This window comes from Anopheles darlingi, chromosome 2 (assembly GCF_943734745.1).
Source record: "Anopheles darlingi chromosome 2, idAnoDarlMG_H_01, whole genome shotgun sequence".
In the NCBI taxonomy this organism is placed as follows: domain Eukaryota; kingdom Metazoa; phylum Arthropoda; class Insecta; order Diptera; family Culicidae; genus Anopheles; species Anopheles darlingi.
In genome coordinates, this window is record NC_064874.1 from 90252941 (window position 1) to 90271901 (window position 18961).

General features: G+C 48.7%; 1 protein-coding gene and 2 non-coding genes across 3 annotated transcripts in view; 2 read left to right on the top strand and 1 right to left on the bottom strand.

Moving 5' to 3' along the window:
- Nucleotides 1-7340: 7340 nt before the first annotated feature.
- The window catches only part of LOC125959623 (fez family zinc finger protein erm), a 22990-nt gene continuing 11369 nt past the window's right edge, over nt 7341-18961 (bottom strand). Inside the window, exons 2-3 of the mRNA XM_049692450.1 lie at nt 8970-9684; nt 7341-8849 (exon numbers count right to left, since the gene is read on the bottom strand). Of these exons, the coding sequence (XP_049548407.1) occupies nt 7429-8849; nt 8970-9684 (2136 nt within the window). The 3' untranslated portion in view covers nt 7341-7428. The remainder of the gene's footprint in view (nt 8850-8969; nt 9685-18961) is intronic.
- On the top strand, nt 10438-10510 carry Trnar-ucu (transfer RNA arginine (anticodon UCU)). Its single transcript has one exon. It is a non-coding gene; the product is annotated as a tRNA-Arg (tRNA).
- Trnar-ucg (transfer RNA arginine (anticodon UCG)) lies at nt 14211-14283 on the top strand. Its single transcript has one exon. It is a non-coding gene; the product is annotated as a tRNA-Arg (tRNA).

Consider the following 18961-nt stretch of genomic DNA (forward strand, 5'->3'; position numbering starts at 1 on the left):
CTCGATAGAAGGATCGATCCAAAAACTGTAAGTAATAATCAACGCCAGTTGCCCTTTTCCCAGGAGATTCGCCATTCATCGAAGCGCCTCGACACGACGCGACAACAATAGTGACATCCAACAATGCGAGTTTGAAAATGCTTCTTCAAACGAGTCCACCGTTGGACATTTCGATTAGCCAACGGAAAGGACACCCCCTGTAAAATCAATCGCCAGTCAATTCCTTAAAAACCTTCCGGCGAACCAATTCGCGTCGACACCCGCCTCAAATCAATCGAGCAAAAGTGAAGCATCTTGCGCTCCAGGCCAGTTCCATTCTTCGTTTGACTATCGGCAAACTGGTAAGGAGGTGTCCTCAGCTCTAGATCCTTTTCGCCCTTCCCCGGCCTTTGTGCTGGTGCGGAAAACACAAACGAATGACACGCACTCATCTGCGGCGCCAAGAACCGCGTCGAGTGATGGTGATGGGTTGTTTTTTTTCGTCATTCAACTCAATCGCATAAAGTTCAAAGCGAATGGCCAAAGATATTCCCATAATTCAAAACCACAACACATTCAACAGCTGAACTGCTGGTTCATAATTATCTGTCGATTCCCCGCACGTCTCGTTCAGCGTGTATCTGTGCCCTGTTGTCTTATGGTTCACGGATTGCAGCCGCAACATGCACGCGAAGCAGCAAACCCCAGCAACGATCTCACAATCAACATCAAAGCAAGTGGTATATTATAATTAATATCTTCATCCGCTCCGCTTCACTCTGCCCTGCTATCGGGGTGGAGTGGGCGTACGCGGTGCCGCCAATCCCGGTTGGACAAGGACGAGCAGTGGCAGTCCTCGAATACGGCACTTCAGCGCTTCTTCAGCTATACGGTCCTCCTTCGCACTCGGTGTGAGCTCGGTCCCCAGATCCAAATCCCAAGAGTGACACGCTGCTAATACAGGGGGGGAGAGGTGAGCTCATAATAATGATAACAAATACATCAAACCATCAACGAGTGACGAGTGAGCGAGCGAGGGTCCCGAGTGGTGCTGGAGAAATAACTGATGCTTTTAAATTTCCATATTTTTGCCGCTTCTTCGACCTGTCGCTGCTGCTGCTGCTGCTGCCATCAAATGACGCTGACTGACTGGCCAGGGCGAACGCCCGGAAGCCCGTAAAATCTCAAGAGTCATCAAGAGGGGTCGCTCAGGAGGCTCGGTGATGCGCGATGCGTATACTAGTACTTGGTGACTTCTCTGACATCAAGGATTCGCAAACTAACGACTGTGCTGGAGCACGGGATTGCATTTGATGGAAATGTATGTATATAAAATGATATCGAATCCAAGACCACAGGACACGGGCTGGCTGGCTGACGGGCTGGCGGGCTAGAACATCTGGTTTAGTTCCAGGTTTAGGGGGTTTTCATCTGGCATTTCAAGTGACACTTGGCCGCTCGGTGGTCTCGCTCGTGGGGCCACCTCGTTTGAGACGACTGTGCGTATTTGCATAGCAGCGGGGCTTTGATCTTGCGAGCGGTTTTTACTTTTCACTTCACTGCCCAATCCAGGACCTTGTACGACAAAGTCAACACCATTATCAAATGAAATCATCTCTCCAATCCACGGTCCGACGGTTTGTGTCTCATCACCGGCAGACTATCACGTCGATCTCGCTCAGCACATGATCGCGATACGTGGCGGTGTTCACTGTTTTGTTGGAAAGTAACGGAATTTGAAGTAGTCGTCAGTACTGCCATAATGCTGGGTCTTTGATGATGAAAAGGTCAGCAGCAGCAGCAGCACCACCACCAGCAGATAGATTGGCTTTGACAGGAGCGCCCCGGAAGTAATCATGAGCTTGAGCGCGTAAAACGTAAAGATCGCTCCGTTGAGATATCCGCGAATCGTTTGATGTGCGTTCTGCTGTACCGGATCTTGAGAGGACAATCTTAAGGGCGCGAAAGGGCAATGAAAGGACCTTGCTATCTTCGTGGCATCTTCGCGAAGTTTTTACGCGAGTGAAGCCCCGGTGTGCATTTGGTAAACACTACTCGCCGGAAATGACTATTTACCTAATGAGATGTTAAATATTCTGAATTCTTGGCATTTGCCAGACCTTACTACCACCTTAGAATCATAAGGACACATTTATACAAGTACTTAGCAACGGTAGAGTGATGTGAATCGACTAAAAATGTTTGTAAATAATATTGAAAATTGCAATGAAATCTAAAAAAAAGTTTACAACAACTTATAACTAAAGCTTTGTTCAACTTGTGTATAGTATGTTAATTTGTTAACGAAAGTATAAAATTGCTTCCTAGACGTCCAGCTCATGAGAATGCCCTACGTTCCTGATAACCTACCTGCAACTCCAAACTTTCATCATTCATTAACGCCTCTGCATTGATTCCTTCAATTCATTCGATTCAATTTGACGAGATCTCGGATCAATGTGCTACGTGTGTCCATCTTACATGAAACAAAACCACGAGCAGCGCATACAACCTTCCAAATGCGCTTCTTCGCTCAACTCAACTGTCACCCTTAGCAATTCGCTGGGAATTGCTGCAGGATGTGGGGACCGTATTGTCCTCGCCGGACTGCATAGCAACGGACTGCAGTCGGGTAGCTCGTGTAGAACGCATCGCATAGCGTTTGGCGAAAACGGAAACGGAACAACGACGGTGAACCATTTCCTCGCCCCCGGGGGAATGATGGGAAGAGACGTTCGATTCGCTCGAGTTCGCACGAATAATCCGCTCATTCAACGACGGTGTTGAACCGTGCAATGTAATTCGAAAGCCCGACTCATCATCATCACCCTCCTCCCGAGCATGCTAGATTCCTTGGTTCCGAGGCTGAGTCGCTTTCCTCCCATTCCTAGAGGGAAAGTGGGTGGCAGGGAGGCAAACAAAGGTGTGAAATATTCCAATAATTTTGTCACCAACTCACTGATACGGCTAGAACGTGAAGGGAGGGAGGAGGACCCAGGTGTGCGAGCGATCACTGGAGCGATTCTAATTCCAACGTCCCTATTGCCCTATGCGCATCGATCATGTGTTTATGACCCGGCCAAGGAACCGATGCCCTCTGGCGAACAACAATTATGCGGCAGAATGGCGGGCGCTCGCGCCAACATTGGCGATTCTAGGCGATGCTCCGACCACCGAGGGTTTATGCAATTGTTCTGTGGCATTCGGAGCGAGATGAGACTGACAAACACCGCAACGTGAGGGATTAAATGCGCGTTGGCGCTGCAGCATTCGAGAAATCCACCTGTGAAATGCGACACGTGGGAGTTTGTAGCAGAAGGTTTCAAACATTTAAATCGCGTGCCCTCGGGATTGGAATGGTTCACTGCGTGTGACATTTGATGCGTATCGTGTTAATATCAAGCGCTTTTTAGAATGATGTCTCTGTGGATGGTCGAGGTAATTGGCATAATGAGGTGGCTTTTTCTAATCCTATCCTTGGTATCCTTGGTAGAGTTCTTTTTTTAATAAAAAAAGGGTGACAAAAAAAGGGTTTTGAAATGTTTTTGACAATTATTTGGAGCACAACTTTAATTAAATAACCGATATTATTAAGAATAATTAAGCAGTTCTGTATACTTTTTCTTTTCAGGATAATGTGCAGGTAAAAGGGAACCAAGCGAGTGGTTTAGTGAGTGGGAGTCCCATACTGTTCGTGGTGTCTTTGGCCAGGTTCGTACATAGTGTATTTCACTATGCTAGTAAAATTAAAAGGATATGTCGGGGTAAAAGGTGGAACTCCATTCAAAGCGACACAATTCAAAGTTTTCATCAAAATGTCCCAAATACTCAACATTCATCAAAATTACCGGTTTAAAGAACTAGAACGCCAGGTAATGAATGCAAAGAATCTGTATTAGATTTTTCCCTTTTTAATTAAAACGATAATGGTTCTGATGCTGCGCATCTGTTTGATGATTCGAAAAGTTTCTTATGATCGCCTGGATGTACCTTGGGGGATTTCACTCAACCAAAACGGAAGCATATTCCCTTCCTTTTTCCCAAAGCTCACCAAATCCTCACAGGATAGCAATCAAACAATTAAACGAGTGCAAACCGTCTCTGCCTTCCGGTAACCGGATGCTGGATGCTTGCTTCCCCTAAGCAAAAAACCGCAAAAACCGTTTCCGAGAAAGAATGCAGCAGAAGAATCCGAAACGAGGCCAGCCACCAGTACATCAGTGATCAATCGAGCTGATCCTCGGCACCTTTCATCCATTCTTGCATACATCACTCGAACTCTGCTCGAAGGTATCTCATCCCGATATCTTCCCGAGCCCCGGTCCGTTCGGTTGTCGGTAAACATTTTGGGATCACTTCCACACCGGCTAATAACCTTTAATGATCTGAGGCATTGTGTCGGTGCTTACACGACGTACACTACAAGGCGATACAAGGGATTCCGCCGCACAGTAAAGCACATAAAACAATCACAACACATCAAATTATGCTACACTCCCTCTCGTTCGTGGGGTTCTCTTTTTCCCACCCTCAATTGGGAAATCCTTCGAAACACCACGCGATACGCTTGGTCGGCTTGGTGGACCGGACCCAAAACAAAGCCAACGCACAATGGCACATGGGAAAAAAAGGATACACAAACATTTGTATCTCTTCGGTTTTCTCCGTATCGATGCAGGTTCACCTTCTTTTTGTTATCCAGAGGATATGCCAGGATGCTGGGCACACGGTTGCCCCAGAACCCAGTGGCCAAGCTAGGGCAAGCCGATTTACTTTTTATTTGTGTAATTCTAGAAATCAGGCCGGACGATTACCGGATTACAACCGGATTTAGCTCGCTCGCCGATAGCTCCTGGGGTGTATGTTTATGTGCGTGCCAGCATATCGGCCACATCTCATTGAAGACTTCTTCAGTTGACCGCATCCGACGTCAGTCGGAAGCACAGAGATAATGTGTTTTCAGCTAAAATTTCGGTCCCGAATTTCCATGCAAACGATTAAGGGAGAGTAAGAGATGAGCATGGTTTCTCGAATTTGAAGCTTTGGATGACGTCAACTTCACATCGTTGACACAACCTTGCAATGAATTGTTTGAAAGTTGAACATAGGAATTTACGTTGCAACACTTAAACTTAATTACAAAACGAACTCAATAGAACTTCTCCCAACACGCAGATCTTGCCGCATGATCATGCACTCGGCCAACACAGCATTGCCCTGCACGTCGCTGAGCTTAGTAGTCGGCATCCGGCATCCTCTATGGCAACCGAATGACCCCTGGCACCGCACCTGGGACTGCCCAGCACAAAACGCGGATTATCCTGCCGGCCGCATCGGAGACTATAAATGTTCGTATACCAGGGTGCGGTCATTGGGAGGCAACAACAGCCGGCAAATCCCATCCGAGCTTCGACGCTCGCTGGACATGTTGCGTATTTTCCCGCAACCCTCCTTTCCTGGCAATGTTAGCCCCTAATATCGTCCTTTGAAAGTGCATCGAATGTGCAGGTCCAATGCGGCGATGCTTTCCGATGTTCGCCAATTAGGTTGAAACATTGTGCCGTTCTGCCGCCCTTGCCTGGACCGTTTGCAGCATCCATTTTGTTTCCAAAGTTCCTCCTCCTTCTTCTTGCAAACCGGCACATATGGCTGGCTTAACCTCCGGGCCCGGTATCCGTAATCCACATCTGACAACCACCGACTGCTGCTGCTGCTGCTGGGCAACAACATATTACATAAGCCCACCATCGGCCAGCATCTGGGTGCGAGATCAGGGTGTTCATTCAGTCGGAGTAAATCTTCGAAGAACTTCCCAAATTTTCCGAATTTTTGGACTTTTTCACATTCTCCATTTCGGCACATTGGCACACGGGCACACAAGCGGGGTGCGCGCGGGAGTGTTTCGTTGTTTCGTCGAACATAACGTCTTATGGTGCTACTAGCATTCCCCGGAACGACATCGGATTCCCACGAAATAAGTTCGTTTTTGGGAACTTGGAATCCAATCAGCCAATCTGTCTAGCGGAATGTAGCAAATCAATTTCCGCTCAGCGTACGAGCAGGATTTATGAACAAAGTCCATCACATACACACATATTGCACAAAGAGTTTCCGTTCGATTCGCCCAACAATTCCGACCGGTATGCACGAGACTGAGTGGGCACAAGAAATTGCATGACTCCGGGAAATATCATTATGATTGAACGTGTTCGTCTGTCGTTCTTTTTTATTTGTTTATCAGGTTCGCACGGAGCTAGCGGCATCAATCAATGCCCAACACATGCACTCGAAAGCATGTGTGATCGATAGGAACAATACAGACTATTCCAGACACGACACCACGGTGCAATATTCAACATATTTCATGATAGATCTACATGCTATCGTTGCTTATGTTACGCAAGGAAAGTAATCTACTTTCCAAATTGGTTTCGGAAATCATAAATTATGTTCAGAATTGTTGAGGTAAAAATAATCTTGTAGTTAACACGATCAAAACACCATCGTTCAAAATACGTCAGCCGGCTTTATTAAAGCAAGTATGATCCTTGCACAAATCAAATCAAAATTCATTAATAATACACCAGATTCAGAATCTTTTCAAATACTAAACGTTAATCTATAGAGGAATATTGAGATTTAGAACTCCTAGAGAGTTCTTGCATTAATAAAAAACTCACAATAAGGAATTATTGTGCCTATAACTAACATTACTTCATACATTTCACAGCGTTTGAAAATTGGGACATCAAATTAATCAAATTAAATTTTATGAAAATGTATTCAGATAAATCAACAAGAAATAGTTCAACTACAGATTGTGCTACTTACCAGAAATTAGGGACAAATTTCCAAATAACAAACCAAAAAAAATCAGTGAATCAGATCAACCAATCGCCATATTCATTTCATATCTTGACGCCACCGTAAACGATTTATTTACTTCCGATACATATAATACAAATGACTTAATTCCATTTCACCTCACCCTCTACCCCAATCCCCCGCGATCACCGTTAGCCTCTAGGGGTTGTGCTCTTAAAATCACGACGAAATGTACATCAAACTATGGCAAATTCCTAAAGCCCTCCCTTAACCTAGGTCGCTTATCGACTAATTCCGTCGTTACGCCATACAGCCCCGCCTGATCCCTCAATGATACCTCCTCTGCTCAATTCAAGATTCTATCGTGAACCGCGAACCCTAGCTCATCAAATCGCGTTGCGAATCATATTTATTGCACTTCTCCAATATGGAACTCCCTCAATCTCCCTCCCGGGGGCGGGGAACATTATCCTCGAATCTGGAATCTTCGCTTAAAGTCGCAAAGATGACCGAGACATTCCCCTCCGTTCGTCGCCTTTATGGTGACACAGCGGAAGCAAGGGTCCCACTGGCGTCCCGCTCGGCGAACCCGGCATCCTGTTGTTGGTAAGCTAAGTACTTCTGTCAAAACACTTTCCCGATGAAGGGACTGTCGGCGACTGCAGCGGCCACCGATAGCCGTTGGTGCCGTCCGGACGGTGGCATCAGGAAGGGACTTGCGTAATCGCCGGCAGTTCCATTGCGCATCGCAGCCACGGCCGTATGGTGCAGAGCTGCTAGCGACGAAGCGCTTGACCATGGATGACCCGCGACTGGAGACGGACTAGTCTGGAGGTCAGTCGACTGAACACTGGGATGGTTATGATGTACTGCGGGTACTGCCGGCGTTTGAGAGTTCCCGGAGTGCAGATGAAGTGCCGGATGATGCAGATGCGATGGCGACTGATGATGATGGTGATGGTGATGATGATGAGCCGTGGATGCTCCGGATGCTCCCGTGGGTGTTCCCGCAGGTGAGGCTGGAGATGCCATCCTTGACTCGAGGGATGACCTAGAAGTGCCACTACTAGCCCGCGATCGTTTGTGACTCATCCCGCTTATACTGATGTCGTGCAGCTTGCGCATATGCTTCTTCAGATCAAAGTTCCTACAAAACCCCTTGGCGCAGATCTTACACGTAAACGGCTTCTTGTCATTGTGCGTGTGCATGTGGAAGGTAAGGTTGTAGATCTGGTGAAACGCCTTGTTGCAGATGTTACACTTGTACGCCTTATCACCGCTGTGCGTCAGCTTGTGGTTCTTGTAGTTACCCTTCTGATGGAACCCCTTACCACAGTACTCGCAGATGTACGGTTTATACCCAGCGTGGATCCGTGTGTGCGTGTTCAGTGTCGAGGAGCGATTGAATGCCTTACCACAAGTCTGGCACTTGTGTGGCTTCTCCGAGGTGTGAATGATCTTGTGACGGCACAGCGTGGACGCCTGCCGGAATCCCTTGCCACAGATCTTACAGATAAACGGTCGAGCTCCCGTGTGCACCGGCATATGACGTGTGAGATTGTAATGGGCGTTAAACACCTTGCCACACTCGGGGCAAGCGAAGGTTTTCTGTTTTGCGGCTAGGGCGGCCGCTGCGGCTGCTGCCGCCGCTGACGAAGAGCCACTGCCAAGGGGAGATTGAACTTCGGCGGATCCTCCGGGAGAAAGGGCCGCTCGGGAACTACTGCCACTGGAGGAGCTCATCGAGGAGCAGGTACTGCTGGTGGAGATGTTTAGATTCAGCGATGATTGACGCTTACTCGCAACGCCTCCCGGGGGCGATGAGTGTTTCGCGCGATCAGCAGTAGCGGCTGCTGCAGCGGCTGCCGCTGCTGCTGCTGCTGCCGCAGCCGCCGACAACAGCTGATGATGTCCGTGAGCCGGATGTGCGTGCAGATGATGGTGTCCGTTAAGGTGCGCGTGAGGGTGCGGTGCATGCGTAGGTGTTGCTCCAATCGTCATCACCGAAGGGGGAGGAGATCGTGTTGGACTTTCAAGCCGCCGTACTGACTCGGTACCGTATGGATGGAGAGCAGCAACAGACGCCGCCACATGGTGATGCTGCTGCTGCTGTTGTTGCTGCTGCTGCTGTTGCTGTTGATGATGATGATGCTGATGGTGCTGATTATGATGCTGATGGTGTTGCTGAGTAAGAGCAGCATACTGGGCAGCGGCACACATGAGCTGCCCCGGATAGTACAGCAACGGGTACTGGCTCAGCAACTCCTGATGCCGATGACTGCCAACGAAAGGATGCATCGAGCTAGGGACGTACTTCTTGAAGGCCGAATCGTACGCTTCCGCCACGGACACCGATGGTGGCAGTTCGTAACAAGGACTCGAGCCAGCCGCTGATAACGGGCTCATCGATTTGTCCGGACTGTGATGGTGGCTGCGCTTTCGGTTGAACGCACGGAATGGCGCTTCGAAAGAATCATCCGGACTGGCCACATCCAGCACCAAATCCTCATCATCTTCCTCCTCTTCTTCGTCCTTCCTTTCCTGCTGTTGCTCCTCGGTGTGGCGCCTCCTCTCGGCAGCCTGCTGATCATCTCGGTCATCACGCCCCATTATGTTGGCGATCGAGAACTTGAGCGTTCCGGCGACCCCTGCACCGGATGGCCGCTCACTGTTCCGTCCGTTGAGCATTGTCGTCGGTCGCGGAGTCGTATCCTGACAGCCGACGGTGGTCGTCTCCGTGTGGTCCGGACTGTGCGAACGACGCCCCGATTCGGGCGTGCCCTCCTCCAGCGCACTGACGCTGGATCCCTCCATCGTTGGACTCTTGGCTGTGATCGGCATTCCTGGTGGGCTACACGGTTCCTGCATGCCACGGGGACTCTGAAGAGAACAGATAGATAGCACAGAGCAGATGTGTTGAGGTTAGTTTGGTGGCATTTACTACTCGCAATTAGTGAGTGAGCGTCACTCCAGGACACATTCCATCCCCGGATGATTGAGGCACAATCATGGACCCCATGCGAGGTCAACGGGCAACGCCCAGCGATTGTTCTAGGCGCAGAACAATTCCAGAACATCCGCCCCGGATCAGAATCGGCATTCCTGCTTGATCCTGGCGCTAACCCCGAGTTAATTTTGTTGTATCAACACTCGGGTCAAACAATTCAAACAAACAGTCTAGACCCCCCCCTTAACCCCTATCGGTTGATGCTGCATTGAATGCAGTTCCTAGTGTCGGGCCGATTAATATGCTCGAAATTCAATAGCAATTATGCTGTGGTCTGGGAGGTGATACAACCAACCCCATCGGTTTGGAAGGCCTGGGAACCGCTGCGTTTCTATACCCCATTGTTCGCTTACGGCTTCGGTCCGGATTGGCCAGTGTGAGGAAAGCTGTATTGACAAAATATTCCATTCTAATGTGGGCTCAACATAGCAGCATAACTGAATGTATTAATTTCAATTCAAACGTTCCAATGATTGAGAAGCTCTACTCGATCGGATCATTGCTGATGTTCAGGTATTCGGTGCGAGTTTGAGGTATGATTTTGGCAAAGAAATCCAATAGCACATTCATTCTCAATACATTCAAATTGAAGCCAACAATTTGCATGATTTTTCCATATCAACACGGACCGTGTGGCCTAATGGATAAGGCGTCGGACTTCTGATCCGACGATTGCAGGTTCAAGTCCTGTCACGGTTGTCAGCAAAAGGCGCTGGCCTGATTTCGTTTTATTATTATCTATCGATCATATGTTGACTAAATCATTCAGGTTAACTCAATGATTTTTAATGTGCAAGATAATAATTGAATTATCGATTAAATTAGCAAGCAAATCCACCTAAATGTAAAGAAAACTTTGAAGTAGTTGATGTTTTGTTTTTAAATGCATCATTTTATGTTGTGAGATGTTCTTTGTGGGCATGTTTAAATATTATTCAAATGGAATACACAAATTTTGACTTGAATTGATGATGAACATCAGGAAGGAATTCGTTCGAGTCAACAATCTAGAATCACTAATATGTTTTAGTGTTATGTTACACTAAGAATAATGATTTAATACGTACTAAATAAACCATGTTGTAGCGATCGACGATCGGTTCGTCGCAGAAGCCGCCTCTCTTCCGGTCTGCTACCAGATTTAACCAAACCAAACAGAAGTCTGAGTCGTTCAACCAACAATCAAAGACGAAACACGTTCAACGAATTTAAATCGAAATTGTCAATTTCCGTTGCTAGATCACTTATGCAACCCTATGCTGCGGGGTCGCTTTTAATCGACTGGAGCGCACTCCCCACTCTCCAATTGTTTTCTTGCAGCCACACTTCACTAACACTCTTGATTAGATTTCCTCCCAAGAAGGGCTTGAGACCACATTCCGCCCTGGCGTTAGTTCGTAGTCCGACAAAGGAGGATGGTGGAAGGAGTGTTATCACATCACACCTCGTCACCAGCAACACAGCATCAACACTCCAGTAGAAGACGGGAAAACTCAATTAAGGAAATTAATTCAATTGATTTCACACCCAAGTGGTCCTTAGAATGGAGTGGCGTAGAGGGTAGTAGTGAGCTTCACATACTCTTGCACAACTCCTCCAACACATGGGCGTTGCGTACACGGTCTCTCGAGGAGGTCCCTTTGGGAAGCTATTAATTTGCCAGCCACTTGAGCGATCACTCTGGCAGACGAAGGCAAAGATGCTCGGTTTGTTCTTGTCGATGCTGGGCCATCCACTTCACACTGCTCGGTGTTTGTCACTTTTTTCTTCGAATTACGTTTACTCCATTTACGGCACCACGGAACACGCGGATTGTCTGATGGAGTTTGCGTTGCTGGTTGCTCGGGGGTCTCGGACAACACACCAACCGGCTCGACGGCTGAAACTGGTTTGAACTGGCGAGCGGTGATGGCTGGTTCAACAACGGTCGACCAAAGGACACGCGGAAACGGAAGGACGAGCAAAGTCCTCGAAAGTACGCCCCTGCGAAGGTCCCTTCACGTAGACCCCTCCTCTCGCTGCCAGCTCACTCGCTCGCACTCACTCTCTCTGTCTCTTTCACTCTCTCTCTATCCCTCGCTAGCGGTGCTCAAATCACAGCCTTTTTGCGCAGAAACAAACCCAACACACACATACATTCTCGCACACAAAAGGACACCGCATCCCACGAGTGTCCTTTCACTGCGACCTACAGAGAGAGAGAGAGAGAGAGAGCGCGCGCGCGAGAGAGAAAGAGAGAGCTCGATATGGCTGCCAATCGGTGGAAAAGGACAGTCGACACTGAGTGACGCACACAATGACAGCCATGCAAAGTAGTATGTGTGAAAAGGATATGCTGGGGAGGAAGAACAGCTGGGGTGTTCATTTCATTACATCATAAGCACCTCCAGGGATTTTTCCTCTCACTCGCTCACTGTGTCCTTCTCGCTCGATCCACCGGATGACCGGCGATGTACACTTTTATGCTGGTTCATCCAGCGCATCCCGATGATGAGCAATCCCGTCCGCTGTCCGCTTGTCGATGCTTTCGAGCGTGTGAGGTGACGCCCCGTATTTTCCGTAACGACAACCGACGACGGATTGGCATGAGCTGGGACACGCGCACGCGCCGGACTCGTCCTCTATTTACTTGGCCAAAGGAAGAAGCTCGCCAAACCTCGCCCTCGCCACCTTTCAACCCAACCCGGGAATGCCTACTAGCCATGAGCTCCCGTTTTGGACTGGCTGAGAAAGAGACAACCGCGGAGTCGCGGAAACGAAGAAAGACCCCTGCCACCGCGTGGATGAGTGGATGAGCAAACAGCCCGCGCCAGCGCGTAATGTGAGGCCTTATGTCCCCTTCGTTGGGCAGCGAAAGATCCGCCAAAGAGCGCGCCACAAGGATCAACCTCGCTATCTGTCGCCTAGATCCTTGTTAGCTCATTATCGTACCCTTGAGAGCGCCGCTGGAACTTGGATTGATGGAGCCACCACTCCGGTTGGCCGGGCGGGCGGTCGGGCGATTGTTTGTTGGTGTAGGTGACCTCCCCACTGCCCTTCATTTCACTGCACTCTCCTTTCTTGTGTGCGAGTAATGTGAAGTAAAGTTTGATGCTTCAGCTTTTTTCTCTTGTTAATTTGCGTGCGATGGAATGAAGAGAAGCAACAGCAAATGAAATTGGAACAAAATATTGAACTTTTTTCCAGCGGAACATTCACTGTTTCCAGTGAGTATTCAGCGGAACGCGTTCCTCAAAGGCAGATTGGCGGAAGAATGATAAAAAGCTGGAAAAATCAACGAAGCAAAAATATCGGACAACCAGCCAGTGAGGCGAGAAAAGGTGAACAATCTTTTGTCCGCTATTTGGTGCTGGTATTTTATCGGGATCGATATCAAGCGCGCTTTCAGTTCGTGCAGTTCCTCGCAATACTTTTCACAGAATGAATTATTTGCATACTTCATTCCTATAATCCTATTTATGTTTCACTGTAAATGGTATTTCAAACAAGTGAAATATAAACTAAGGATTTTCATTTTCAAAGGGAAAAAATATAACAGTTAAAAAGATTACTATCGATACGTACAAGGGACAAATCCAAGATAAAATTACCTAGATGCGATACGAACTAAAACGATTTTATCTATTTATGAAAAATACGAATTTTCATCCAAATATCGCATACGGAAAAAATTATTTAAAATTGCAATGAGATATTTAAACCCATGGCAAGATTTTTTAGTGTTGACTAAGAAAGAAAGTGATCAAATTGTGTTTAAGGATTACATAAGTTAACCATATTAGTTAACAGAGAAGTTTAAGTTAACTTTACATAACCAGCAGGATGAATCAAAATAGCAGCAGCCAATCCCGCTCTACCGATACTGCTGGATGCTGTAAGTTCATTTCGTAGTAGCGATTGTATTTCACAATGAAAACGTAAGCAACGGCTGAAGATGACAAACCCCCTACTCAATTCCCAACGCTCTCTAGACCACCGGAGATCCAACCTTAACCAGCGATACGGCGTGCGCGCGCGTGACTAACATAAACGCCGTCTCCATGTATACGGATGGCGCTAGATTGCGAAATAGTGCGTGGAAGCAGGAAACCTAAAGGCAAACTAGCAAAAGGCAAACGCACACTTGTATGGGATGCTAACAGCAAATTGATAACTAACGGCATGTGGTGCAAATGGAGATAATGTAAAATCCAGAGATACAAATTCAAATCCTATCCATAAAGAAACGAAGATAGTTCTTTTTTGCAACAGAATCAAAGGGGCATGTAAATTATTTTTACATGCAAATTATCTTGCTGTTTCTTTGCGAAATTGTGTGTGTAAGCATAAAACTAATAGAGGAACTCCCAAGGGGTAAACGCGCACTGCGATCAAATGTTAACACCCAGATGTCAACGGCGGCCGTGTGGCCTAATGGAGAAGGCGTCGGACTTCGGATCCGAAGATTGCAGGTTCGAGTCCTGTCACGGTCGAGAGAAAAAACTATGAGGACAATTCTTTTTGCAACTGGAATATCCGAATCCTGGGCATTACTTTGCCTGCTCTTTGTACTGTTTAAGCTCGTCCCCTAAACCTTTTGTCGCGAATTCGGCTCTCGCTATCAACATCACTCGATCAACGGCCACGGATGCTATGCTGCCAATTGATGAATGTATGCCGGAGCGAGGCAGGAGCGTGGCGTACTCCAGCCCTCATTCACCTGGCGTGTGCCACACGTACTGCTCTCCACACGCACGCGGCCTGAGCAATCGGAAGCACCTGTCCAGGACTATTGTTGCTGCTACACCAGGACAGGAAGCAACCAAAGAAGCAATGAACAAACAGTGCTCAACATCTTTCGGTCTGTCGTTGCCTGGCCTGCCACTGCACTCAGATTGCTCAATTCGGATGCTTCAATCCCCGCACAACGTCGCACATCGACCGTGCCCTTGACACGGCGCTTCCTCCCTCGGTAGCATCATGTTCCAGCGAGCGACCGTGAGGGAGGACGGAGCTGGAAAAAATGGTTTAGAATTACTTCAGCCGCTTCGCCGTGTGTGCGCCGGTGCCTGTACTGGTCGGTACCGTCTGCCGGAAGTCGGAACTGGATAATGAACGCAGGAACTCAACTCTTCTCCGATGCGACGACGGTTGGAACCGGGTGCTTTCACTGTGTCTCGAGACGTGCATACACACACACACACATGCCATGCCATACAAGATGCCTTGGCCTAGGTCGACCGTGGCCCATGGCCATTCATCTACCAACCGGGCACAGGGCCTGGAGGCACAGTGCCTCGTGCTTCGTCCTTCCACTTGGCGCACTTGGCTGCCAAAAGGACGATAGCTGCTCGACGTCTGGAGCCAGCCCATTGCTGACCATGAAACAATGGAGCAGCAATGCAAAATTTATGAAGAATCCAGCTCCCGACGATTCGCCAGACATCGTCGTCGACGAAGCGAGAGCCGAACCGAGCCATCGTCGGAAGCACTTCAGAGAAGTTTTTGTTTCCTTTCGCCAGAGGACATCCTTCTCGTTATCCTTCTTCTCATCAACACTCTGCCACGGCACAATCGGAATTAGAAAAGGTGGCCAGCTGCATGTGACTGTGACAGGCGAATTGTGCATTTGCACGAAATTCTTCAACAAATCCTCAAGTGTCACCGAAGTCCAAGCGCTGGCTGGCGTTGACATGGCTGATGGCGCACCCCGGAGGGAACCGGGGGGGGCACTCTCGGGACGGGACGTGATCAAGTTTGCGTTCTCAGCGTTGTGTTGTGGGTTCTAAAGGTTCCCGAGGCGAACCAGAAGTCAGTGCCACAGAAAGCTTCCCGAGGAAAACACAATTCAATTGCACACTTCTGGAGCCAGTGCCAGCCAACCGGTTCGGTCCGGGAGCTGGACATGAAACTTCCACAACGATCCACTCTCTTGATGCTTGCTTTGCTCACATAGTGTCTACTGCTTGAGGCTGAGGGTGTCACGGTCAACTGGGTGATAGGTCAAAGGAATTGCATTTGTCACAGTGAATCCACAGAGGCCGGATGTCAGGACCGATCCTCGATTCTGAAACTCTTCTGGGAACAATAGAGACTGCAACCACAGGAAGCTTTCATATTGTTTTACTTCGGACACTCGTTAAATGGAACAGTTGAATTACTAAAATGAATTCAGGACTCAATTAACATTCCTATATACTCCCACTATGGCTATAAATTGAGTTCGAGACACATCCAAAAAGGTTGATTTGATTTATTGCACCACATATAGCAGCTGGGAAATAATGTTAATAATTTAAATGTAATGAGTTTAGATATCCAAAAGATCATGAATGTTTTATATAAAAACTTTGATGGAACTTCCTCAATTTACATCACCTCAAACAATGTGGAGCTACCTCAACATCTGCCCTCAAATTACCTCCTCCGATCAACAGCACTCTGGCACCGTCTGTCGCGGTCTGCTATTGTAGAGTCCCCCGGCAAATACCATCAGATTGCATTCTCTATACTGGATCATCGCAGCTTGCACCAACCGTACCCTACTGTCAACTGCAGCACCGATACACGCCGAAGATGCCAGACCCGAAACAAACGAAACCGAAGGTGAATACGACGTGTGGCCACGTTTAACAAGGATACGGAGCTATTCGATATCTTAATAACTATACGGTTGTCCGGGTCCTGGCAATCGCATCGAAAAATGCACCTCCGCCCTCCGCGCGCCTAGGGTCGGCCGCGACCTCCAACCGGCTCCTGCTGCTTTGTCCGGTCCGCGTTCTAGCACAAACGGCAGCACCGGAAGTGAGCCCGATCAGTTGTTGTACCGGTTTGTACTCTGTTCCCTCAATGCTATGCCGACCATATATGAGGTTCGGTGTGTGGCACTTCCCCGCCCAATCCAGCTGCCTATTATGCAGCGTTCGAGTGTTGAGTGGTACCGGCCCCCGGGGGGAGGGCGTGACACGATGCATGGAAGAAGGGTATACGGAGCGATGAAAATGGCAAGAAACCTACCGACCGGCCCTTGGAATCCGGTACCGCTTCCTTCCGAGACGACTTCATGGCTGCTTCTTCAGACGGCAACAGCTGAAACCACGCGCAGCACCGGAGTGCGACGCGCCGGTGGACGCGTGTTCTGATTTCCGGTTAATTATTCTGCGTTTCTTAATTCAACCTGGAGATCCTTTTCGGTTTTGTTCTGGCTCCCTTGCTCTCCCCCTCTCTCTCTCTCTCTCTCTATCACTCCTTGTGCATGCCAATCCCCGTGACAGTTGGCTCGTGCCTCGTGACATGACGATTGTGATCGAAGGCAGATCCAGCTCGGCGCACGGTCTTTCGGCACAAAAGGGAAGCCCATATCCTCCTCACATTACTTCAGGTATGTTTTGAGGCAGCCAGCAACCAAAAAAAACACGTGAAAATGCTAGATGAAAGTGAAAACTGTACCGTCGAGCACTTCAAGTAGGAGTAGGAGAGCATAAGGCTCACCCCACATTACCCGGTCCACTTCAGAACGTAAGAGCGTAAGCATTAATTCAATAGTCTGCAAGGATCATTTGCTTTGATTAAGTAGCTATCAACAGTCACCATATGCTTCCGGGAGCTGGAGTTTATCATAATTTATTAGTTATTTTCCGCTGAAGATGCGTGATAAAAGGCACATCATCATCTCGTCCGGGGATCTTCCAAATTGTTCATACGTGAACCACGCGTCATCACAAAACACCTTCAAGCTAAAGAGGAATATGATTTAATGCAACAAAAAAAAACATACACACAAGAGACACCGAAAACATGTCAGCTATTAATTGGGGCGAGCACAAGTTGGGACACGTGCAGAGGGACGTCCTATCCCTTCCGTTGACGAACCGCACATGTGTCTGGTGGCTTATGAATACCTGGACTGTCATCGAAACGACAGCAAGGATATGCTAATAAGCTCGTTTCGCGGCGAGGACGATAAACGATTCGAGCCGCCACCGAAGCAAACTTCCGGCCGGCAATTGCGCGGGGCGGAAACCAGGAGCGTGGCCACGGCAAGTGAGACGGCATTCCATCGCACTCGCGAACATCTGGGTGACAGTGACCACGGCTGCACGTGTTCGAGGTGTGACGGTGTACCATCTGGTGTCCTTCTGGTGAAGAGATTCGGGTACATCCGGTGCCCAGCCCCGGGTGTCCAGCACTTCAGCAACCAGGCAACGCACGTGTTCCTGGAGATTCCACGACAAACTCCAAGACAACTCCAAGGCAAACCGGGAGTGAGTGAGTTTATTAAGAAATTATACGCTCGTTATCGCGCCGTAATCATTCTATTAAAATGTCACGACTTATCGGCCGACCGTGTGCTCGGAGCCTGCCCTGCCGAGTCCTCGCCCGCACTGATTCCTGACTGCCGTCCCTCTTCAGGGCCCTAACTCGGGCCACCCTGCAAACCAGTCGGCTAATCTCCATGATCCAATCTACTATGCAAATTATCATCGTCATCGGCATGAGCATCGATGTCGACGCTGCGCTGCTGCGGGCTGCAAAGCACCTCCTTAGGCGCTCTGCACAGTATCTAGGGCGGGAGTTTGGGAGAGGGTAGATATACCCTTAGACGGCTTTGAAGTCCCTTTCAAGTGGCAGCGGGTGATGGCCGTCTCAGACCCGACTCCATTCATTCCAAAACCACTTCCAGACTATCCAGGCTATCAGCAGTACTCGTCAGTACCCTCCACGCGACGTGACGCGAACCCTACCCAGTGCTGATCGCTTGGTGATAAGAACGTGACAGTGAGCATTTGACGCCCATCCGTACGCTCGAATCCGCGTGTGCGCTTCGGTGCGATCGCGTGACTTATCTATCGAGCTATCTGTCCGCTGTCTGGCTGTCCGAGCTGGAGTGCTGGGCGCTCCCTTTGTGCCCAGCCTGGCTGCAATAAAAGAAAACGGGAACGGACCCATTTCCGGCCACCGGAACCACACGTCCGGAAGTGGGTGGTGATGAAAAATAGTCGATGAAAGTCAACCGGACGCACCACGGATGGGTCGGAGGCCTTTGGGGCCAGGGGTGATATCAATGTCTCGCCCTCCAAAGACCTTCGAAAGGTAGACTACTCAAGACCCGCAAGCAGAGGGTTGGTCCAGATTGAGCAATTTGTTCTTTTCATTTCAAGTTCTATACAA